The following is a 25318-nucleotide window of genomic DNA, read 5'->3' as shown; positions in this document are numbered from 1 at the left end:
AAGATAACTTAGGAAAAATTGAATTTAGAGAAGAATCCCAGGTGGTTCACCCTAAAATCTCCCAACAAACTATATTTAAAAAACAGGACAGTCAGAAATCTACATTAAATGTCTTTAAAACACTTAGCAATCAAACAAAACAAGTGAAAAGAGCTGATCCCTCAGGAGGATTTGCCAGGGCTGAGCGCAGGGAGGAGAAGGCAAGACTGATTTATGGCAGTGATAAAGAGGAGAGTGAGGGTAAGACAGACACCCTCAAACTTCCGGCTACATTTATTGGGGAATTGGAGCTTCAGGAGCCTGTTGAATCTCAGACCGAATTATATGAAAAAAATCCAGGTTCAAGTATGGAAAATTATGAATCAGAATCAGGGGAAGAGAGTGAGTGTGAGTATAGAGGTTTACCGTTGACAGGGGCCATAAACAATGCGGAGGTGAATCAAATAGGAATACACACAAGGAGTTCAAGAAGACCGCAGCTACAGGCCCCTCTGATACAGAAAAGAGGAGGACAGGCCCCAGTATATGTTCCATTTGCTATCACAGACATTAATTGTTTGGTGGATAAGATGCCCCCATCTGCAGAGGGAGGCGGCAAGTGGATGTACAGCCTTTTTAGTTTAACACAGAGCATGCAGTTGGCGATGGGAGACTTTAGAGGAATTTTAGGGAGACAAGTGTCTCTCTGGGATTTGGATAAAGTTGAGGTAGCAGCAGGCATTAAAGACAGTCCTAATGCTGCACGTTTTGGGCCTTGTGCAATCAGGGTTGGTGAAGCTATGAGACAGATATTTCCAGTATCTCCAGGAGTAATGCAGAACTTAAGATTTAAGTGGGAGGAAAGTGAGTCGGCACATGGGTTCCTTATGAGGTGTAAAGAGGAATGGATGTGTGCCACAGGGTGCCATCCTGGCTCAGATAATCTACACACCACTTTGTTCTGTCAGGCCATAATTTTAGGACTTCCACAGTCAGTGAAAGAAGCCATGGAAGGAAGTCCTGACTTTCCAGGCAGTACAACAGATGTCAGGGAGAGACATCTCTCTCACCACATCAACACATTTAAAGCTAAACAACAGGGAAAGAAAGAGGGGGTGATGACAGCGCAGGAACAGCTCCTAAAAATGCAGTTAGATGAGGCACTGAAAAAGCTTAATGATAAACAAAAGGAAGAGAAACAGATGGTTCAGCAGTTTTCTCGGCAGGTGCAGCCAGATCAGTTAGGTCCGCAACAAGATTTTGCTCCGATAAACCCGTATTGGGTCAGTCCAAGGGGAGCCATGTGTGGGAGACGCGGCGGGCAGGGATACGGCTTGATAGGCGGGTACTTGGGCCAAGATCAGTGTCACGCCTGCAAAGGGTATGGTCATTGGCAAAGGGACTGTCCATATCACAACTACCTGGAGGTACCAGGCAGTGTTCCACCATCTCATGGAATTTATCACCGGAGCCGATCTCATCTGACACCGTCGAGTTTGTGGAGTTCTCAGGGAGACCGGAGAGACTGCCGTTTTCTGGGCCATTAGTGACTCGTTTTGCCGGACAGACTGTGTTGCACCCTTTTTTTAAATTTCACCACATTGCCCTATCAACCTGTTGGGACGAGATCTCCTGGTGAGGACAGGAGCAGCTATTCTGTGTGGAGACAAAGGTCTGGTGGTGCAATTTCCTAATGAAATGAAATTGAACTGCTGTATTTCACACCAAGGAATGAAACGGACAAATGCTGATTAGTCCGACACCCTTTCCAGAACCGGGGGTGTGGGCGGACATTTATTGGGGAGAACTTGAGCCTGAGACCTCACCTGGTGTCGGTGTTGTGGCATTGTTTCAGAGCTGGAGGCCCTGGTTGTCGATGCTAGGTCCTTTTGCCCCGCCAGTTGATCCCTATCATGTCACCCTATTTTACAACCGTGGGAATAATGAGGTGTATCAGGATGCGTTTAGAAAAAAAGTTATAGGGAAATTTCTGGATGATTACATCACCGTGTTTGTGTGTTGGGCCTGAAGGTGTGGCTGCGCAAGTCGACTTTGCTGAACAGAATGGGCCTCATTCACGAAACGTTCTTACGAACAAATTTGTTCTTAAGTCCCATTTACGAACATTTTACGAAGATTGTGGCATTCATTAATTTCTTCTTATCCTGGATTTATGCGTAGATAAGAACAAATCCTACGAACACTCAGGAGTACTCTTACGCACATTTCAGTGCCGACATGTTGGCATGGTTGTGTTTTCTTCTCTTGTGCAGTTCAATAAAATTCAATATTACAATGATAATTCTGTCATATTTATTTATTTATTTCCTATTTTTGGTGATTTACAGAGAATTTTAAAATTACGTAAATGTGCCAATGACTTAACATTAATCAACCAAATTGGAAACCATGCCAAAACTGTCTTTTTATTTGATTTTATCTTGATTTATTTTATTAGGGGATCAAGGATATGCCCTGGCTCCCTGGTTGTTGACACCACTGACCAACCCTTAGACTCCACAGGAAATTTTATTCAATCAGATGCATGCGCGCAGTCGCTCCACCATTGAACGCACCATCAGCATTTTAAAGGGGCGCTGGATGTGCTTGGACACAGAGCCACAACCCCGTGAGGATGTGCATCCTGACGCAATGATAGCGCCAGACTGTAGGAAAACGCTGATGACCACCTACCCAGGGACGGTGCTGATGATTTTCAGCGTCTCTCTCTGGATTGTGGCGTTCACGTTCGAGCGCGATTAATTGCCCGTTTGTAAATAAAATGCATTATTGTCACAATTTCAGTCTAACAGTCTTGACTCATTTCAAAAAGAAAAAATAAGAGAGACCGGTTTCAGAGCACAGCTTTTACACATTTTTTTTTTTTTACATTCTTATTTTTTTTACATTCTTGTTGATTTCTTTAAGCGTGTTGGCTATAGTCATCAGGGTTGAGGCAATTTTATCAAGCGTGTTAGCCATCCTTTCTTGATTGTTCAACATGGCGTCAGAAATCAGGCGTGGAGAGGCAAGCTTTGGGCATTTTGCTGCTTTTTGCTCTGTCTACAGCAGGGGTGGGGAACCTTTTTCATATCGAGGGCCATTTCAATTTTTATAAAGTCCTCCGAGGGCCATACTATTACGAACACATAGCTAGGGATGCAAAAAAAGACAAAAAAAAAGTCTATAACCACTGTGTTACTAAGTCTCATGATTGCTGCATTTGAGTTTGAATTATTTATTTAACACACATGCATATAAAATCACCAAAAAAATAGAATAAAATGACAAACAAGTAAAATATGTTTTCATGATCATACAAAACAATAAAAAAAGAGGTGCAGAGTTGAAGCAAGAGACCAGTAAGGGCCTGTTTGAGGCCTCTACTCACAAAAACTGCAATACAACAAGATAATCAAGAAAATAAATTAAAAGAAAGAAAGATAAAGACAATAATAATAACAACTAGAAAGCACTCGGAGAGCGCAGACCTCCGCCAAGCGCAACAATTCCTGGCATATTGTGATTTCCACCATAAATATTAGTCCCACATATACTTTGACTACATATTTAGATTCCTTGACCATAAAAACATACCGTTAGCCACTGGAATCATAACAATATATGTCTTAGTTAAGTAGTTATTCACGAAAAAAAATTCACACTTTGAAACAATTTTACGTTGTCCGGCGCGAGCGCCTCAGCGGCGGCTACGAGGCACGTTCACGTGAGGTTTCAGCTTCGTGGCTATTAATTCACTCATCACAAAATTTGCACGCGTAATATTCTCTCTGTCGGTACATGGTCGTGTGAAAGCTGCTTATTGAGCCTCCAAACTCCGACGAAGAGCGTTAATTTTATCCAAACGCATCTGTCCTTTCAACTCGTCGAGTTTAGCGTGTTTCGCTACGCATTTTTCGTCCGTGTCAATCAGTCCAGCCCACTACGTACATCACATGCAGGTTCACTGACCCTGACCTTGACTCGGACATAACATAACCGTCTGTTTTATCTCAGAAAACGGGAAAATATTTCCTCTTGTTACGAAAGAAATTTCAGGACACGAAAGGCAAAAATACGCTACCGCTGCTACTCGCAGCTCGCGGAGTTTAGCGAACGGTCCCACTGTATACGTGCACATATAAAATATAAAAATCTTATTGCGTTGCGGGCCGGTAGAAATGGTCTCGTATACGGCCCGGAGGCCGGGGGTTCCCCACCCCTGGTCTACAGGGTCCTGCTGCAGTTCCTTTTATGGGCATTAGTGGGCGGTGACTTATGCAAATCGTATGTTAATTAGACTCCCCTGGCACGCGCTCTCAACTTACGAACAGATGGCATTCATCAATCTAAGAACACAGCTGCGAACAATTCTGGGGCTTACGAATGCGTTGATGAATCCGACGTAGGGTTTTCTTAAGAAACTTCTTAAGAACAACTTAAGAAAGAATCTAAGAAGATTCTTAAGAACATATTGGTGAATGCAGCCCATTTTGCCCAGGAGAGCATATTGGCATTTTAACTCCAGCCTAGCCCAGGACAATAGTTTTAGAGAGGTTTTATGTCATTTCTGGTCAGAGTTTCAAAGGAAAAAATCCGATTTTTCATGCTTAGGACAGTGGTGGGACCGTGGTAAATTAGAGATACAGCTCCTGTGCCAGCAGTATACTCTCAATGCCATGCAGGACACACGCAGGTCGATAAAAGACCTAGAGGCAATTGGCAGCTCCACAGGAGATCGAGGGTGTATTGAAATCCTCCAATCCAAAAAAATGGCCTTGGCCAGCCTGCTGGACAATCAGGTACAGGGCACACTGGTCAGGTCCCGGATCCAGGACCTCACCGAGATGGATGCTCCCTCTATCTTCTTTTTTGGGCTGGAGAAAAAACGCGGCCAGAACCTAATTATCCATTCACTGTTTTCGAGCACAGGGCAGGAACTCGTGGAGCCGGGCCAGATAAGGAAGCAGGCAGTGGAGTTATTTTCCTCCTTATACGAGAGTGAGTACTGCAGGGATGACAGCCTGTTCACTGAGTTCTGCTGGGACCTTCCTCGGGTCTCTGAGGAAACAAACTCACGGCTGGACAGGCCGTTGCAACTCGACGAGCTCCACGCCGCCCTCCTCAGCATGAAAGGAAGGAAAGCTCCAGGTGCGATGGGCTCATGATAGAGTTCTTCAAAGCCTTCTGGGATATTGTGGCCCACGACATGCTGGAGGTATTCAACGAGAGCCTGGCCTCGGGTACCCTGCTGTTGTCCTGTAGGAGAGCAGTGGTCGCCCAAAAAAGGGCAACCTGCAGGAGATTAAGAACTGGCGCCCTGTGTCTCTGCTGTGTATGGATTATAGGATTCTGTCCAAGACTTTGGCCTCCAGGCTCAGAGAAGCTATGGAGCAGGTCATCCACCGGGACCAGATTTACTGTGTGCCCGGAAGGTCCATAGTAGATAATGTCCACCTAATTTGGGATATTTTGGAAGTCTCTCATTAGACATTGATACTGGTCTCATTTTGTTAGACCAGGAAAAAGCTTTTGACCAGGTTGAACACGAGTTCCTCTGGAAGGTGATGGAGATGTTCGGTTTCAGCCCTGGCTTCATAGTGATGATCCGTGTCCTGTACTGTGACATTGCGTGTATGCTGAAGTTCAATGGCAGTCTGTGTGCTCCCTTCAGGGTGCATAGAGGCGTCCGGCAGGACTGCGCCCTCTCTGGAATGCTCTACGCTCTCTCCATCGAACCCCTCCTCTCTTGGATCCGTACAAACATGGACGGCCTGGTTTTGCCGTCCTTTTACAAAAAAAATAGTTTTATCTGCCTACGCAGACAATATAATAATAGTGGTGCGTAGGCAGAGTGACATGGACACCCTTTTTAATTTAACGGTTTTATTCAACCGCCTGTCCGTGGCCAGGGTTAACTGGCACAAGAGTGAAGCCCTGGCCATTGGCAGGTGGACAAATCGTCTGCCGGTCCTAGGATCCGTACAAACATGGACGGCCTGGTTTTGCCGTCCTTTTACAAAAAAAATAGTTTTATCTGCCTACGCAGACAATATAATAATAGTGGTGCGTAGGCAGAGTGACATGGACACCCTTTTTAATTTAACGGTTTTATTCAACCACCTGTCCGCGGCCAGGGTTAACTGGCACAAGAGTGAAGCCCTGGCCATTGGCAGGTGGACAAATCGTCTGCCGGTCCTTCCCCAGGATCTTGCCTGGCAGAGGGACAGCCTAACATACCTAGGTGTTTTTATTGGAGACGAAGAAACTGAAAAAAGAAATTGGCTAGACACATTGGAAAAGCCCCTCCCTGGGCTACCACCTTATCATGGTGGAGGGGTTTGCGTGTCCCAATGATCCCAGGAGCTCCGTTGTCTGGGGCTTTATGCCCCTGGTAGGGCCACCCATGGCAAACAGGTCCTAGGTGAGGGATCAGACGAAGCATAGCCCAGACCTCCTTATGATGAAGAACAGCATTGGTCCTACGTTTCCCTTGCCCGGATGCGGGTCACCGGGGCCCCCTCGGATTCAGGAGGAGCAATGTGGTTTTCGTCCTGGGCGTGGAACAGTGGACCAGCTCTACACCCTCACCAGGGTCTTCGAGGGTGCATGGGAGTTTGCCCAACCAGTCCACATGTGTTTTGTGGACTTGGAGAAGGCATTCGACCGTGTCCCTCGGGGGGTCCTGTGGGGGGTTCTCCGAGAGTATGGGGTGTCGGGCCCGCTGATACGGGCCCTCCGCTCCCTGTACGATCGGTGCCAGAGTTTGGTCCGAATTGCTGGCAGTAAGTCGAACTCGTTTCCGGTGAGGGTTGGTCTCCGTCAGGGCTCCCCTTTGTCACAAATTCTGTTCATAATTTTTATGGAGTGCCTTCTCCGGGTCAAGGAGGAGATCCTGCCCCAAGTGGAGGAGTTCAAGTACCTCGGGGTCTTGTTCACGAGTGAGGGAAGAATTGAGCGGGAGATCGACAGGCGGATCGGTGCGGCGTCCGAAGTAATGCGGACTCTGCACCGGTCCGTAGTGGTGAAGAGATTTACCGGTCGATCTTCGTTCCTACCCTCACCTATGGTCATGAGCTTTGGGTCATGACCGAAAGAACAAGATCACGGGTACAAGCGGCTGAAATGAGCTTCCTCCGTAGGGTGGCTGGGCTCTCCCTTAGAGATAGGGTGAGAAGCTCTGCCATCCGGGAGGAGCTCGGAGTAGAGTCGCTGCTCTAGGAGGAGTCAGATGAGGTGGCTTGGGCATCTAGTTAGGATGCCCCCTGGACGCCTCCCTGGTGAGGTGTTCAGGGCATGTCCCTCCGGTAGGAGACCCCCGGGAAGACCCAGGACATGTTGGAGAGACTATGTCTCTCGACTGGCCTGGGAACGCCTGGGGATCCCTCCGGATGAGCTAGAAGAAGTAGCTGGGGAGAGGGAAGTCTGGGCTTCTCTCCTTAGGCTGCTGCCCCCCGCGACCCGGATAAGCGGTAGAGAATGGATGGATGGATGGATGGACATTGGAAAAGGTAGAAGAAAAAATTTTAAAATGGAAATGGATCCTCCCCCATATGTCGTACAGAGGCAGAACTCTTGTCCTCAATATGTCAGGAACCAGATAAGAACCCAAATGGGACACACGAGTCTGGCTGAACACCGCTTTATTGTCGGACACAGACAACAGACAGGTGTTTCCGGGGAGTAAGCAGAACAGAATAGTCGGGGACAGGCAAGGTCGAGATCGGGCAGAAGGCAGACAGAGTTTACAGGGGAGTAGGCTAAACAGAATGGTCAGGAACAGGCAAGGTCGGAACCGGGCAGGCAGGCAAACAGGAACACGCTGGAAAGTCATCGGGAACGAATAACGATCTGGCAGAGAGCAGGTGTGCCTCCGGGGTTTGAGATGAGTGCTCATTAGAGTCCTGATGCACAATAGGTGTGCGGGGCGAGGCAGCTCACGGGCATGATTGCCCGCAGCTGTGACAGAGCCCCCCCCCCCTCAGGGGGCATCCCCAAAGAAAGTCCGGGGCCACCCTCCTGGGAAGGGGGGGGGGGGGTCAGAATTCCTGCGACCCTGACAACTCCAACCCACGGTCCTCGTCCTCCACCTCCACCTCCACGTCTGGTCCGGCCCTCCGAAGTCTGGCACGACCCACTCTCCTGGGTCGTGAAGGCTGATCCGGGTGTCTGGCGTGGAAGTCACGAATTAGCTCCTTGTCCAGGATGTGACGTGCCGGTACCCAAGACCTCTCCTCAGGTCCGTAACCCTCCTAGTCGACCAGGTATTGGAGACCCCTGCCGCGGGGTCTGGAGCGCAGGAGCCGACTGACGGTGTATGATGGGCCCCCATCCACTAGCAGCGGGGGAGGTGGGGCGGGGCAATCCGGGACCAAGGGGTTCTCGTGGGCAGGCTTAATCCGAGAAACGTGGAAGGTGGGGTGCATTGACCGGGGAAGCTGGAGTCTGACTGCCGCCGAGCTGATGACTCTGACGATGGGGAATGGTCCCACAAACCACAGGGCCATTTTCCTGGATTCCCCCCGAAGAGGCAGGTCCCACGTAGATAGCCACACGCGTTGTCCCACTCCTCGTACCGGGCGCCCGCCCTCAGAAGATTGGCCCGAGCCTGGGCCCATGTCCGCCTGCAGCGGCGGGCATAAGCTGCTGCAGAGGGACAAGATGCTTCGCCTGCTAGTTCTGGGAATAGAGGGGGTTGATATCCAAAAACACACTGGAACTGATCAGGGAGTTGTGGGCATACTCGACCCAGCCCAGAAAGGTCGACCATGTGGCCGGGGCCCGTGTCGCCATGCACCAGAGGGCCATCTCCAGGTCCTGATTTATCCTCTCCGTTTGGTCGTTGGTCTGCGGGTGGAATCCAGAGGACAGACAGGCGGTGGCTCCCAGATGCCCGCAGAACTCTTTCCAAAAGACAGAGGCAAACTGAGGACCCCTGTCTGACACCACACTCTCTGGTAATCCATGAAGCCGAAAGACGTGCTGGATCACAAGTTGGGCTGTCTCCTTTGCCGACGGCAGCTTAGGCAAGGGCACGAAGTGAGCCATCTTACTGAATCTGTCGGTGATGGTCAGAATAACAGTGTTCCCTGCAGACTGGGGCAGCCCGGTGACGAAGTCCAGGGCGATGTGTGTCCAGGGTCGACAAGGAACCGGCAGAGGTTGCAGTAGCCCGGCAGGTGCTCGGCGTGGTTGTTTCTGCTGGTTGCAGACAGGGCAGGCGTTGACGAACTCCTGGACATCCTCCCCCAGGGAAGGCCACCAAAACCTCTGCTTCAGCATACCCACCGTCCGACGTGCTCCAGGATGGCATCCCAGTCGAGACGCGTGGGCCCACTCCAGGACCTCAGCCTTGAGGGAGGCAGGCACGAAGAGCCGGTTGTTGGGGCAGGCGCTGGGCCCAGGTTGATTGGCAGCCGCCCTCAATCCCCCCAGGGATACTGCCACGATGCACGAGGAGGGAAGCATGTTCTCCGGGGTCCTCCCCGGGCCTTCGTCCTCCTTCCCCGCGAACTGTCGAGAGAGAGCGTCTGCCTTGCCGTTGCGGGACCCTGGGCGGTAGGAAAGGGTAAAGTTAAATCGGATGAAAAACAGTGACCACCGAGCCTGCCGGGAGTTCAGCCTCTTGGCTGTTCGAAGGTATTCCAAGTTGCGGTGGTCTGTCCACACGATGAAAGGCAGCGTGGGCCAACTTGACGGCGAGCAGCTCCCGATTTCCCATGTCGTAATTCCTTTCCGCTGGCGTCAAGCGGCGGGAGAAGAATGCGCACGGGTGCAGCTTCTGGTCCTCCTGAGCCCTCTGGGACAGCACCACACCCACCCCCGTGTCGGAGGCGTCCACCTCGACCACGAACTGGCGGCTAGGGTCTGGCAGTTGCAGGATGGGGGCAGTCGCGAACCACCCCTTGAGCTCCCGGAATGCTAGCCCAAGACCAAGGGGAAGTGTGTCCCCTCCAGGATGTGGAAGCGTATCTCCTCCCGGTGATTGCCCTGAAGGAGCATTGTCACCGGGCCCGTCTGGAGATGGATGTTCCCCAGGTGATGCCCGTCCAACGCTTGGGCTGGGATGGCGGATGCCAGTGGTTCGTGTCCAAGACCCAGCTGCCGAGCCACCTCTCCGCTGATCAGGCAGGCGTCAGCACCTGAATCAACGAGTGCAGCTAGGTCCTGTGGGAAGTAGGAAGCGAACTTGGAGTGAAAGGCGGGGTCGTTGACCTGGTGGCCTCAGTTGCATGGAGCCACCCTCAGGGTTGCTAGCACAACTTCAGACAAGGATTCTGGCTTTCTTCTGGGACGGCATGCATTGGGTCCAGCAGGGGGTGTTGTACCTGCCTACAGAGGAGGGAGGACAGGGCCTCATCCGCCGCTTTTAGAATACAGTTTGTATAGAGGTTTTTAACAGGGCCGACGAACCTAATGTGGAGAGATGTGGCCAGATGTGTCTTCAGACGGGTGAGTAACTTGGGGCTGGATGATGCTCTGTTTTTGACTGACTTTAAATTTGCAAAATTAAACGGGCTACCTCCATTTTATCAAAGTGTTGTTAAGGCATGGGCCCTTTTTAAAGTTGAAAAAAGAACCAGCTCTGACTCTCTGTATTGGCTGATAAGGAAAACCACGGTGCACGGAGCCAGGCTGGACGTCTCGGCCGAAGCCACGCCAAGACTAACAGCTGCACTGTGGCGGACCCTGACCTTACTCTTCCAGCAGGTAGTGGCCGTGGCAGGGCCAGACCTAACGGGCGCGGAGGCGGTGGGTTCCCTGTTGGGCATCCGCTCTACCCAGGCAGCCGAGGGGGGTGCTTCGGCTATGGAGGAACAGACTCAGCATGAGGGAGAGGGGTCTCCTTGAGGACTACAGCCAGGGGACCGAACCCGACAGCAACGACCCCTTCCCGGAGATCAGGCTGGCCGCCCATCTCGGGAATCTAGACAGTCCTCTCTATCAGACCAGCAAAGACCTTCTCCCTAGTAGCGGTCGATAAGAAGAGTGCGTGAGGGTACTAAACAGGAGAGGACTGTGGAACAGGAGCACCAGCGTATGGGCTGATCGGCTGGGAAGGGATGGACCCCGTCCCTGCTGGAGGGTCCTTTACAAGCCACCCCGGAAAAAGAGGACCGGGGACCTCCAGTGGAGGATCTTACATGGGGCCATTGCCCTGAACGCTCTTCTTTCTAAAATGAACACTGCTGTGTCGGACCAGTGCCCGTTTTCTTCTGGGTGAGAGAATGCATTCCATGCGTACAGTGAATGCGAGAGGCTCACTGTGCTTTTTAATGTCATGAAAGGTGTTTTAATGGTTTTAATGAAACCTTTTCTATTAGAACTTTTATTTTCGGTGCAGGGTACAACAAAGCTGCTCGCAACAAGTGGCAACTCCTAAATTGTATCTGTATTGAGGCCAAAATGGCAATTTACATCTCTAGGAAAAACAAAATTTCAAAAACTGGAGATAGTGAGGCGCTGCAATGTCCGGTGTCAGCTGAGGTTGGAGTTTGGTTTTTATAAAATGATAAACGACCTCGGCCAATTCCGCGATATATGGTGTCACAGAAATGTCTTATGCACTGTTGCGGAGGATCATTTGCACTTTGCACATCCCCTTGTGGGATAAATTGTATTGTTGTTTTCTTAATATTTATTTGTCTATCTATTTATTATTGTGGTTGTTATTAATACTATTATTACTATTATTATAATTATTATTGTTATTACTATTATTATCATTGTTCTGTGGTTTTGTGCCCCTGTGTAAATTTGAGATTAAAGTATTTTTGTAAAAATCAAAAAATATCTCCTCTCGTCTCCTGTCCTCCCCTCTCCTCTCCTCCTTATCAAGTAGACTAGTGATGATATTTGCGTGTGTTAGGTTCAAACAACCTAAAACCTGAGAGAAACAAATGAGGCAAAGACAATAGTTTTGAATTTTACTTGCAAGGAGAACGGAGAGATGTGCTCAGTTACAGATCTCCAACACGTTCTGACGCACAACTTCCGCCATCCTTCTTTTATTGAGATTAGGAGGTCCCTAGTTACACAGAAATCAAATGTGCCTAAAGGGAGGGGGAAACACAAGATAGCAGGTCCCAAACAAAGCAAGAAACTGTAAATCATAATGGTGAGATTATACATAGGTCTTCACTGATTTGATTAGTTTAGCTCGCACACAGCACATTCTTCCATATCAGACAGATTAAAAGAACACCTCCCGTGTCATGCCCTTCAGCTCTATCTCCAGTCAATGTCACTTCCCCACAGCAGCTGCATTTCTGTCGCCCTTGACCAGAGAAGTATGAGTTCACACATCAAGCATCATGAACATTAAGCATTAACAAATAATAAGAAACATTAATTAATGAGAATCAATATAACAAGAATAAAGAATATAACAAGGTAAAAACAAATAAGAGATAACTTTAATATAATGGACCTAACAGTGTGATGCTAGTTTTGCTAGTGATGCTAGTTTTTCTGCACCCCCCCTTCTGTACTCATCTACAGGTATCACCGCCTTCAGAGCTGCATACTGACCTCCGGCCCCGCTGACCCACTCAACTTGACTCCACCGGCAGCACAATTTACTTAATATAATGTATTTCTGTATGTATTCCTTATTATCTATGTCTATTCTCTCCTTCTACCTCACCTCTTCTCTCCTCTCCTACCTATTCTGTCCTCTACCTGTCCTCCCCCCTTCTCCTCGCTCTCTACCCAGCTGGCCATCAGCAGGAGGGTCCCCCTACATGAGCCTGGTCCTGCTCAAGGTTTCTTCCTGTTAAAGGGGAGATTTTCCTTGCCACTGTTGCTTGTTTGGGGTTAGGCCCTGGGATTCTGTAAAGCGCCTTTTACAATTTTGATTGTAAAAGACGCTATATAAATAAAATTGTATTGAATTGAATTGAATTGAACCCCCTGTCTGCACCGGTGAACATCCTGGGAATGGAGGTCGACATTGTGAAGACCTATAAGTACCTGTGTGTTCACTTAAACAATAACCTGGACGGGACACACATCACAGACGCCCTTGTCAAGAAGAGTAATAGTAGACTGTTCCTGCTCAGTCGACTGAGGTCTTCTGGAGTGCAGGGACCACTCCTGAGGACTTTCTATGACTGGTGGGATCAGTCATCTTTTATGGGATAGTCTACTGGTCCAACAGCATCACGGACAGGAGGAGGATGGACAGACTGGAAAGGAGGGCCAGCTCTGTCCTGGGATGTCCCCTGGACTCGGTGGAGGTGGTGGGAAATGGGAGGATGATGGCTAAGCTGTCATCCATGTTGAACAACACATCTCACCCCCAACAGGATACCCTGACAGCACTGGGCAGCTCTTTCAGTGAGCATTTGCTCCACCCTCGCTGTGTGAAGGAGAGGTATTGCAGATCTTTCCTGCCGGCTGCTGTCAGACTGCACAACAAACATAATGCCCGCTAGCACACACTGAATATTATATATTCTGATATGTATATTGTATACACCCTCTGTACTATGTACAGGTATACAAGGGCTGATTTTCCATTTATCTTGGATTATTGTATACATCCATTTTTGTATATTTTCTATCCTTATCTCAAATTTTATTTTTTCTGCGTGCTTTTGCTGCTGTTGCACTGTAAATTTCCATGTATGGGACAAATAAAGGAATCTGAATAGAAGAATTCGAATCTCATCTTCTTGACTGAATGTTTTCTGGCACCCCCCTCCCCCCTAGAACCAGAACTCAGAAAACTGAGCTGTTTAATATATTTTTAAAATGTTGTTATAAATATCCTCAAAATTACTTAAAAAAAGCAAGACTGTTCTTTGGAAACTGCGTTGAAATTAAATGTGACAAAATGGTGCAGTTATTTCTAGCATGAGCTGCTTTTCTAATAGCACCATATATAACTAAAATCCATCTGCAACAGAATGGAGAATTTCCAAAGTTGTCAAAAGCAGAGACTCCTTAACAGAACACGTCCCACACATGGAATGCCACACCCAGGGAGAGGGACTACATTTTATTGGAAACCGCCAAAAACAGAAACAAAGGTTTTTCCTAGATTTTATTTACACATTTTACATGTGAGCGTTAATATGAAAACAAGAACATTTTTACAGTTTATTTACATCATCTGTGAAAAAAAAGCTGAAAAAAGATTACAGAAAAATACAAAAACAAAGAAACAAATATGAACACACAAATGTACTGCAGGTGTGAGAGTCAGGAAAATTTAAGGAATATTTCAACAACTAACGCTATCCAAGGTAAGTTTTCTGTGTCGACTGGACTGTTTTTCTTCTCTTGAAGACGTTTCACCTTCTATCCAGAAGGCTTCTTTCTGTTCTGAACAACTAACATTACACAGACCTGCTGCGAATTCTGGGTGATTCATCAGTGCAACAACAGGAGTGAGATGGTGACAAAAATGTAATCCTCCTATTATGTAATCTTGGAACATCGATTGAACATTGTCCATCATTCAATTTTAAATCACTGACAAGTTTAAAGTCAAATCTGCCTTTTGTGAGAAACAGAATAAACACAACTAATAGCATGAAAATGCAGTTTAATGCATTTTATCATTTGGCACCAAAAACATTCTACTTCAAAGAACTGTGAATATTTGTTAATCTTTCACTTTTTCTGTTTTTAATTCTGTCAAAACAAAAAAGGGATAAATGTGTAAATAAAAGGTTTTGTTTTTTTAATTTTTGCCTTTGGTTTTTCAAACGACAAATTCATGGAGAAATTTCACAATGCAATTTATGACACCTACACTCTTCTCTACAGAAAATAAAAATGAGAATTTTTCTTCCCATGTTTAAAACTGAACAAAAATAGGTCATATAATGTCTGAAATGTTTCAAGTCCATCCAAAAAACTAATTTCTGTTAAACTCTAAATTAAATATTTAGTCTTTTCTCTGAGACTGAAAGAACTAATGCTAAAGTTAATGGGAGGCAAACTCATGACTCAGCCTTTGTATCACTAACATGATGAGTTGAAGCTAAAACAAGCGGCAAATAAGAAACATTTATATGTGAAATGATTAGCACCATTCGGCGTCTGTGTCCCAACATGGAGACAGAGTATCTGCTCCACTGGAACCATAACACCATATTTACCAGAATCTGAAACACTGATCTAGTCAGAGGAAGATTGAAGCATGCCCCATAGCTAGCACCTGCTGTCAGCTAGCGTTAGCGTTCTGGAAGATGGGCTGACATTCTTCTCCATCTCTTTATTTCCATTCTTCATGAGTGTGGAAAACACCTGAGAGGAAATTTATAATCAGAATCTGATAGAAGGAATGTGACTCCACCTTCGAGTGCCACACCCACCTGCACCCAGCGACGGTTCTTGCTGAGCATTTGTGTGTTGGCCATGGCGGTGAAGAGCGTGTGTGACTGTAAGTCATCTGGCAGGCGGCTCAGGAACTGAGCAATGTGGATAAAATCCATCTGCAGCAGAACGTCCTCAAACAGACGAAGAATTCCCAAAGCCGTCCGAAACAGAGACTCCTCACCATCGCGACAGAACACGTCCCAAACACGGCACGCCACGTCGAGGGGGAGGGACTTGCTGTAGAGTGTGAAGATCCTGGCAAACAAAGTTTCACCAATTTCATAATGTAAATGACATAAAGATTATCCATCAATCACATTGATCAACTTGTAAACTAAAGCTGATATCTGAACAACAATCAATAGATATGGATCAGCCAGAGGAATCTTGAATGAAACCAGGACTGATCAGAGTGGTTGATCGCTCACCAATCAATCAGATAGAGATCAGGCGTCAGGTTGTTGCTCTGGAAGTGACTGAAGAGCTGAGGAAGATTCTCCTGGAAGAAAACCTCAAAGGCCTCAAAATACTTCAGCATCTGAAGGAGGAGGAGAACTGAAGGTCAGGAAGAGATGGCAATAAGGAGGAGGGGTGACAGAGTTGAGGAAAATGACAGGAGGAGAAGCCAATGAAGAAAAGGAGGCAGGAAGAAGAAGAGGAGGAAGGACAAAGAAGAGGTGAAGGAGGGGGGGTAAAGAGATAAAGGCGGTAAATCTTCACCATTTCGTGGTCGACTCTGAAGAATACCATCTGACAGGGTTTGTTGAGCAGGTTGGCAAAGGTGATGAAGGCCTCTGCCTCCTCTAGATTGAGAATGAGGACGGCAGCGATGAAGGACATGCCTTGAACCTAAAAGCAGCACAAACGCCGATCTCTTATTGGATGGAAGCTTCAGCTGTTGTCACAGGGAGGAAGAGGAGGAGATGTGGTCACTCACATAGCCGATGTCAGGTCGGTAACATGTGTACGCTCCCAGCACGCTATGGAGGAGGTCATGGTAAGGCCCACCCTGCATGTGCACAAGAGGGCTGGATTAATGAAGGGAGGAAGAAGAGGAGGGCATTGGGATGAAGGTACGTTACCTTCTGGAAGATGAAAAGAGATGGGAACGTTCTAGAAATGTCCAGTTTGATCAGGTCCAGACTGGACTCTCTGTCTGCCGCAGACACAGCTTCTACAACAAACACAACATGTTCAGGATCATACGAGTGATGTTAGTCTGTCCGTGATGCCGTCATACCTTTCTCGCTGTCGTTGACCGAGCTGGTCTCGCTGTAGCTCCTCCACTTCTCTTTGGCTCTAGATAAGAAAATCTCGTACAGCTCTGGTTAAAAAAAAAAAAAACATCAGTCAACCAAATCAAGATGGCGACCCCTCAATCCTGAACATCCTCCATCCAGCCTAAACATCATCCATCCATCCTGAATATCATTCATCCATCCTGCAGCCAGTCATCAGGGGCTGGCGCTCACTTACCTGCTGTGATGTTAAGCTCGTTGCCGATGGCGAGACTCCACACTCGCCCCCTGACACTGGGAGGAAGTCCCTGCCACCACAGCTCCCTGACCCGCCGCGTTCCCTTCCTACACACACAAACCCACGCACAAAGATAAACACACATGCTGCAATCGTGATGGGGCAGCGTGGCGACTGCAGACATACATGACATCCCAATGAGGCAATATCTCGGTGTTCCAGATCACCATGGCGTTGGAGATGCTGTCCTCACGTCGGTGTCGCTCCTTCATCTGACGCTTCTTCCTCTGAGCTTCTTTCATCTCTGAAGAGATGCAGAAGAACAGGCTGATGTCTGGAACATGATCAGAACTTATGGGAGGAACTGTGTCTCACCTCTCCTCTTGGCTCCTGCCACCATCTCCTCATACTCCATCTTGTGTCGCAGAGTTTCCTCCACAGATTTGGCCGGCAGGTTCCTAAGGAACACACAGGAAGTCAGTGGTGGTCATGCCCTTTCCCCTCTCAAAACATAGTACTACTCACGCTGGTCGGTCCTCCAGGATGAGAGCTGTGGTGGACAGGGGCTCAAACTCCAGATTCCTCCTCCTTCCTGCTGCTGTCAGGATGACAGTGGGACATGAGGAGACACCTACATCCTTCCCCATCACCTGGTCTTCTTCATCTTGTGGACACTAAAGACAGAGGAGCATTTTTAGAGCAGCTCCTCAGCTGCTGACCTGAAGGTGTGCCGCAAACCTGTGTGCTTGTTGAGATGTTTCATCTGACAAGTATCATGTTTTTCATAGAACAAATTATTTAAATCAGAAATGGCATAATCTGACAGGTTGAGGTGTCGTAGTGGGTGTGGCTCAGACTCAGTTGAGGGCGGAGTTGATGGTCTCAGAACTGCTGCCTTTGTCTCTTAAGTGTATCCTTTATGATTGATGTGTTTATATACATCAAGAAGATGGCCCCAAATGACCAGCTGCTGAGTGAATTCCTCAAGCAACAAAAGCCCAGCAAGGAGGAGGAGCCCGAGGGGCTATCAAGAAAGGACAAGCCCTTGCATGGTATGTACCACCGACAAATTGAGGAAGAGGCTGATATCGAAAAAACCTACCAGTGGCTGGAAAAGACTAGACTGAAAGACAGCACAGAGGCACTACTCATGGCTGCACAAGAACAAGCCCTGAACACCAGAGCAATAGACTCTGGGGTCTACCATACTAGACAAGACCCCAGGTGTAGGCTGTGTGGAGATGCCCCTGAGACAGTCCAGCATATCACAGCAAAGTGTCAGATGTTGGCAGGCAAGGCATACATGGATTGGCATAACCAGGTGGTAGACATAGTGTACAGAAACATATGCACTGAGTGTGGACTGGAGGTCCCAGGGTCCAGGTGGTAGACACCCCCGAAAGTGCTGGAGAACAAGTAGACCAAGATCCTGTGGGACCAGATCGAGACTGACAAAATGGTGGTGGCCAATCAGCCCAACATAGTGGTGGTAGATAAACATCAAAAGACAGATGTAGCAAGAGCAAGTGATAGCAACTTCGGGAACAAAGAACACAAGACGCTGGAGAAATACCAAGGGCTGAAAGAGGAGATAGAGAGAATGTGGGCGCAAAGGAAACAGTGGTCCCAGTAGTGATGGGGACACTAGGGGCAGTAACCCTCAAGCTGAGTAGATGGCTCCAACAGATACCAGGAACCACATCAGAAATCTGTCCAGAAGAGCACAGTCTTAGAAACAGTCCTAGGAACAGCTTAAAATCCTGTGCATTTACGTATGTACACACACACACACACGCAGAGCTGTCGTGTTTCTGCAGTTTGAAGAACAAACCTGATGTTTCGTGGAAGGCATGGAGGCAGAGTCTTTGTGTGGATGAACGTCTATGGCTGCTGTCCGGCCAAACAGTCGCCACCCTGTTGCATTGTGGGGGGATAGTTTAGACTCTTTGGATTTCCTGGAAAACAGACTCCTGAGAGTCAGATGGAAATGGACATTTTTAATTTTATTAATTTATTAATCTCAACAGAGAAAGTACCGTATTTTCACAACCATAAGGCGCACTGTATTAAAAGGCGCAGTCTCAGTTATGGGTGCTATTTCTGTATTTAAAACATACATAAGGCTTAGGTATTATTAGGTGCATGCTGAAACAAACAGTAAAAAATGACAACGGAAGTAAAACAGTGAGTTTCGACACATTTATTGAACAAAATAATCATTCTTCCGCCACAAAACCATCAAATCTTCTGTATCTAAATTAAACAGCTGTACGATTTCAATGTCCAACATCCCGAATTCCTCTTCTTAATCATCTGAATCGGACTCACCGACCGGTTCCGGTTCAGCGTTGATTTTGTGAAAGCTGAAACGACGACTTCTCGTGCCCCGTTGTGCGTATCGCCACCGTGCTAGTCCCTTTTTTTCCCACTTTGTGGGTCAAAGGGATGTCAAAAGTCAGAGGGATCTCATCCATGTTGGTGATGTGGCTGGGTGCGGTTATCTTGTTGCGGCAGTAGGTGCGGAAGATGGCCGCCCTCTCCTGGTAATCTGCTGGCAGCCGCTGCGCAACAGTTGTCCTCGTGCGTATGGAGAGATGCCGCCTCCTCATAAAGCGAAAACACTAAGATTGCTTGATTGCCATTTTCAGCCGCATATTCGATGGCCTGCAGTTTAAAGTAAGCCTCATTCATACGCGTCTCGCTTGACCCGCGCCATTTTAGGGGATCCTTACGCGTAGGTGTGCCGCTAATCAATTGGCGGAGCGTTTACCGTAGTGCACCCACCAAAGGCGCACAGCAGATTTTGGAACTCAGTCCACACACAAGGCGCTCCATATTATAAGGCGCACCGTCGATTTTTGAGAAAATCTCAGTGTTTTAGTTGCACCTTATAGTCGTGAAAATACGGTAGCAGAACGTAACACTCGAAAAAAAAATTATCTGGGAGTGCCATGCCAGCTTTGTCCATACTGGGCTGTGATTGGACAGAGACACAGAGGAGACAGAGAAGTTAGTGAAGCTCCAGACCTGTCTTAAAGACATAAAGTCGTGGATGTCTTCAAATTTCCTCCTCCTTAACTCAGGAAAAACTGAGGTCATGGTGTTTGGTCCTGAACCTCTCAGGGATAGATTAGATCACATGATCACTCTAGATCAGGGGTCGGCAACCCGCGGCTCTGGAGCCGCATGCGGCTCTTTGGCGCCGCCCTAGTGGCTCCCTGGAGCTTTTTCAAAAATATGAAAATGGAAATTGTTTTAATATAATTTCTGTAGGCGAAAAAACCTGACACACATTCTTAAAGTTTTCCAATGCTGTATAAATGTGTATAATAAATATTTAATTTCAACATCTCATTATAATGGAAGTTAAACTTAAAGCGTCATCATACAGCTGAGTGGCCACATGGTGCGTCATTCTTTCCTTCCAGGATGCGCTGCAGGGAAAATATTCATTTCATCATGAATGCTCATTATGTATTTGTAGCCTACTTATCATTTGGAAAGTAGGCTAATACAGCTAATATAGACACTTACAGCATGTGTTGCCTTTATTATAAGCCCTCTATAAGGCTTTTAATTTTTTGCGGCTCCAGACAGATTTGTTTCTTGTTTTTTTGGTCCAATATGGCTCTTCCAACATTTTAGGTTGCTGACCCCTGCTCTAGATGGTATCTCTGTGAGTCTCTAGTCTCTCTGTGAGGAATCTAGGAGTAACTTTTGATCAAAATCTCTCCTTCAACTCACACATTAAATTAGTCTCTAGAAGTGCCTTTTTTCACCTGAGGAACATCTCAAAGATCAGGAAGCTACTGACGCGGCCTGATGCTGAAAAGTTAATTCATGCTTTTGTTACTTCCAGGCTGGACTATTGTAATTCCTTATGATCAGGGTGTCCAAACAACTCTTTAAGAAGCCTCCAGTTGATCCAAAATGCTGCAGCCAGAGTTCTGACAGGTATTGACAAAAGAGATCACATAACTCCTGTAATGGCGTCGCTTCATTGGCTGCCCATTAAATTTAGAATAATTTATAATAATAATAATTAATAATACTAATTATAATAATACTAATTATAATAATAATTCTTCTGACCTACAAGGTCCTCAGAGGCCTAGCTCCATCCTACCTGGAGGAGCTAGTGATACCTTATCAGCCCAATAGACCACTCCGCTCTCAGAATGCTGGTCTTCTTGTGGTTCCCAGAGTTTCTAGGAGTAGAATGGGGGGCCGAGCATTTAGCTACCAGGCCCCCCTGCTATGGAACCAGCTCCCTGTCCAGGTACGTGAGGCTGACTCCATCGCTACTTTTAAGATCAGACTTAAAACATACCTCTTTGAAAAAGCTTATTGTTGTTAATTTTGTAGTTCCAGTTACTATCATAGATAAAAAAAATTATCATACTTAGGGGGTCGTCTAATCATTAGGTCACATCCTAGCTATGCTGTTATAGGCCAAGGCTGCCGGGGTCCGGAAACATGATCACCTGACAGGCCTCTGTCACCCCACTGGGTCATGGTTTCCTCTCCTCTCCTCTCCTTTCCTCCTCCTCATCAAGCAGACTAGTTATGATGATTCCTGTGTAGTTTTTCTGCTTCTCCCCCCCTCCCCCTCTGTTTATTTACAGGTATCGCCGCCTTTCGGAGCTGCATGATGACCTCCGGCCCCGCTGACCCGTTGTATAGTGTATTTTTGTGTGTTTCTGTGCTCTGTGCCTCTCCTCTCTCTTTACCCAGCCGGCCACCAGCAGGAGGGTCCCCCTACATGAGCCTGGTCCTGCTCAAGGTTTCTTCCTGTTAAAGGGGAGTTTTTCCTTGCCACTGTTGCTTGTCTGGGGTCAGGCCCTGGGATTCTGGAAAGCGCCTTGGAACAATTTTGATTGTATAAGATGCTATATAAATAAAGATTGATTTGATTTGACAGATGCAGGAAAGCAAAACTAACCCATGTTAAATCGCAGTCAGTCAACAACAGGGGATTCTGACAATTTTCCGGTCAACATGCAGATTCAGCAGAAAATCTGCCGAATTCAAAGTTTTCTGTGACTTCAGTCAGCTGAAGAAGAAGAAAGTGGAAGAACTACAAACAAGAAGTGGATCTGCTGAAGACATGTAGACAAGCAGAGTGTGAACATTTACAAAGCATTATTATTGTTGGAATAATTATTGGTAATGGTATGAAAGGTGGTCTACTAGACCTTTGAAAAATTGATTAAAATTAAAAATATTACATGTGAAAATGTCTTCAAGATAATGGTGCCCTGAGAACTCAGCTGGTATTTGAACATTGAAACTATGTTTTTGGAAAGATCTGAGCAGAACCAAACCCAGCAGCTGAACTGCCCTGATGTCATCTTCTGCAAATGTCATGATATAAGTGACTGACTCTGATCTGCTGTGTTTAATATTGATTATTACTGACAAATACTGAAACAGGAGGGAAAGAAGAGCAGAAGATCAGATATCTTCACTGTGACACGGCTAATTGAGAGTATTCTTAACTCTACAGATGAGAAGCAGAGCAGCTGGAGGTCTAGATCCCACCAGAGCAGGAAAAGCCTGAAACTTCTCAATGCTCAAAATACTCGTGAACACCTTTCACAACCATTATAAACAGCTGTTGCACCTGAGAAAAGTTCCCCCATTTCAGTCCTAGTGTTCCCTGTAGACTGATGGTAGACTGTTGGAGCCCACTACGTTACCGTGGAGATTGGATGTCAAGGTGTCAGCTCACGTGCTCCAGAAACTCCAGACTTCATGTGTTGTTTATTTAGTTAGCTGCTAACTGCTGCTAGCCTACCATACAGAATGATGTTCGCACAGGTGAACAAGCTGAAACAGGGTAAAAAAAAAAAAGGTGTTGCAAATTCCTAAAGCAGAACCATCCAAAAGCGTGTGTGCGCGCGCGTATATACCTGGTGAAGAAATCCGTGATGTCGAACCTCTTTGGCATCACCTGGATGTCCGAGCAGCCTGCGACTCCGCTCAGGTCGGGCAGCTGATCAGGGGCGCTCCGTCTGCGACCCGTTTCCAAAACGTTTCGGAAGTCTTCCGAGTATCCCTCTTCTCCAAAATAAAAGCCGTTCTCCTCATCGGGGGACAGTGGAGTGGCGTCACAACTGAGTGACACCGTGAGGTTCGGGTTAGTCCTCAAACTGTTCGGTCTTAGTGGGAAACTGCGGGGATATAAGTCCACTTGGTTCTCCCTGAAACTGGGCTCAGAGGCCGGCCTGTCTCTGCTCTCCTCGGGGGCGGCGGTGGAGTGTCTGGGAGCATCTTTGGAGTCAGACCACTTCGTCAGGGAACACTGACACACCATAGTTCCGCTTTGTTTTGTCACATAGGATCCCCATTCGGTCCTGTCCACCGGTCCTACCCCAGTGTCGTTCTGGACGGAACAGTAACAGTTTGCTATGCTGGGGTGGAAACCACGGTGAACCAGTGCGGCCTCCACTAGAGCCAAGCTGTGATCCGGCACTGGGTTGGAAAACAATCCAGTCGGTTTGTTGTGCGCAAGAACCGAAGCACCGTTTAGCTTGTTGACATCTGGGCAGGACAAGGCCGCGCTGACGCGTCCGTAGCTCTGCTGCTTCTCCAACGCGCATGTCTGGCGACCAGGCGGCGCAGAGGTGCATCGACAGTGTACCGAAGACACGCGGTTCGCGGACTCTTCCGGGGCGGTTTTCATGGCTGAACCCGGGGGCTCCTCTGTGTGGGTCTCCGGCGAAACTGGACCCCGAATGACAGCTGGGAAGGCAGCGGCTCCTCTGCCGGGCAGTCCCCCCGCTACTCCCCCATCCAGACTAACCACAGTCGCTTCTTCATCACCGAATGACTCAGTAAATCTGTTCAGGTCACCACAAACCCTAGAAATGACGCAGCCGCGGGTAAACTGAGCAGGGAGGCACTTCTGGGTCAGTCCCCAAATCCTCTCCCCGCCCTGTGAGGGCGGCTGCACCGCCGCGTCCTTGTGTACATTCCGGCCGATACCGGTCAAATAAATATGAACCTTCCCGGCTTCTGGAGCCGCGACGACACCGAGGAGCCGCGGGACGCTGCGCTCTTTCATAGAGAAACACGATTTAATAGCCTTTTCTCCATCTTTATCGTCACTCATATCAAACGGTCCCCCGTTCTCCTCGGATGTATCCATGGCCCCTCCGCTCTCAGTCCGCAAGGAGAGCCTCCGATCTAGGCGTAGAATTCTGCAACGAGTGTCCGTGGCCGGTCGGCCAAGTTCCGCAGAAGCATCGGCTTTTTTTTGCTCATTTTCTTGCACTTCCCCGAATGTTACCGGGCAGAACGCACTCAAGTTTACGATGTAAACAGGAAAAAATCCTCCATCGCTCCAAGTCAGTGTTGTCCACCGAGCAGATTATTTAAATCCCTCCTTTAATCGCAACAGCTGCTGAGACCCAGGCGCCATTTTGGAAACACACCAATAATGACGTCACTCCCCGACTCACTCGCTGCTTTGAGTTACGGTCGAAGCCTTACAGTGACACCTACTGGCATCTGCGTGTAACTGTACCAATGAGCCCCGAGTTGGTGAGGACTGAAGAACTCGGCAGCTGCGAGATAGCAGTGCAATGTGTGCTGCTAGATCAGACAGGTAATCGTCTGCAGTCTAAGTCCAAAATGATCATGACATTAAAGCACAGTAATGCCATAACAGTTAAATACAGAGGCCTGAAGTCATAGACTTACAGTATGTAAGGCAGTACGTGCTGCTAAAATAACGAGGACTGCGGGTACATACCAAATACCACTTTCTCGGTGCTTCTTGCTCTGAAAATCTATGAAATGCAGTAGTATGCGTTCTAAAGGTACTCTTGATACTTGTCTAGATCAGAGGAGAACAAATACCTGGGTAACACCTTTGACAAGCAGCTGAGGCTCTGCTACAACACTGAGGAGGCATTTACTCTGGAAACTGACATCCTTTTCTTTCAACAAGGAAATCTTAATGATGTTCTACAACACATCCACTTAATGTGCTTTGGCTTTTTCCAAATGCTGCTGGTATGACTCCATCACAGAGAGGGTGCTGGAGTCTATCCCAACTTCACATGGGCAAAGGCAGGTACGCCCCTGAATGAGTGGCCAGCTCAGTGCAGGGGCCCTAAGTGAGCATTTGAAGGCTTGGTGTGTTGCTCAAGGGCACCTTGGCAGTGCTTTGAAGGTTTTCTGGCATCTTCCTCTACTACCACAACACCTTTCCCGTTTTGTCTACACTGCTGCATGAACCAAGAACCCTCTGCTTTTTCATCCCAGTCATACAGACTGAGCTACTCCCTCTCTGCCCTTCATGACATGGGGAAATCTCTCTCTCTGTACTATTGTAATGAGACTATCGCTGTGGCATTAGTAGATGGCTAATTAGATCAGGAAGAAAAGATATCAGGTGACAGGAAATGCTGCAGAAGTTATTTACTGTCAAAAACACAGATTGAACACTAAAGACAAAATAGTGGTTTATAAAATACTAACTTAAAAATCTAGGAATTTTTTAAGGCACAAACGGTCAAACTGTAAT

The 25318-nt window shown here is 47.5% G+C and overlaps 1 protein-coding gene across 5 annotated transcripts; it reads right to left on the bottom strand.

Moving 5' to 3' along the window:
• Window positions 1-14663: 14663 nt before the first annotated feature.
• Window positions 14664-25060, bottom strand: LOC101072383 (TBC1 domain family member 12-like). Of its 5 annotated transcripts, XM_029834840.1 has the most exons (14): window positions 22698-22838; window positions 22485-22614; window positions 18617-18755; window positions 17311-17459; window positions 17161-17243; window positions 16972-17089; window positions 16786-16892; window positions 16550-16633; window positions 16392-16483; window positions 16247-16318; window positions 16030-16158; window positions 15738-15847; window positions 15306-15564; window positions 14664-15237 (listed from the first exon to the last, which is right to left on the bottom strand). In XM_029834840.1, the coding sequence occupies exons 3-14, from the start codon at window positions 18635-18637 to the stop codon at window positions 15142-15144; spliced, it is 1320 nt and encodes a 439-aa protein (XP_029690700.1). In that variant the 5' UTR covers window positions 18638-18755; window positions 22485-22614; window positions 22698-22838; the 3' UTR covers window positions 14664-15141. The 5 variants fall into 5 exon arrangements, with proteins under 5 accessions (XP_029690700.1, XP_011601305.2, XP_011601306.2 ...); XM_011603003.2 differs by lacking the exon at window positions 22485-22614 and having other exon boundaries at window positions 22698-25060; XM_011603004.2 differs by lacking the exon at window positions 22485-22614 and having other exon boundaries at window positions 15738-15808; window positions 22698-25060.
• Window positions 25061-25318: the final 258 nt, after the last annotated feature.

Source organism: Takifugu rubripes, chromosome 4, assembly GCF_901000725.2.
Source record: "Takifugu rubripes chromosome 4, fTakRub1.2, whole genome shotgun sequence".
Lineage (NCBI taxonomy): Eukaryota > Metazoa > Chordata > Actinopteri > Tetraodontiformes > Tetraodontidae > Takifugu > Takifugu rubripes.
The sequence above is the reverse complement of the archived record's forward strand: the minus strand, read 5'-3'. Positions and strand labels throughout refer to the sequence as shown.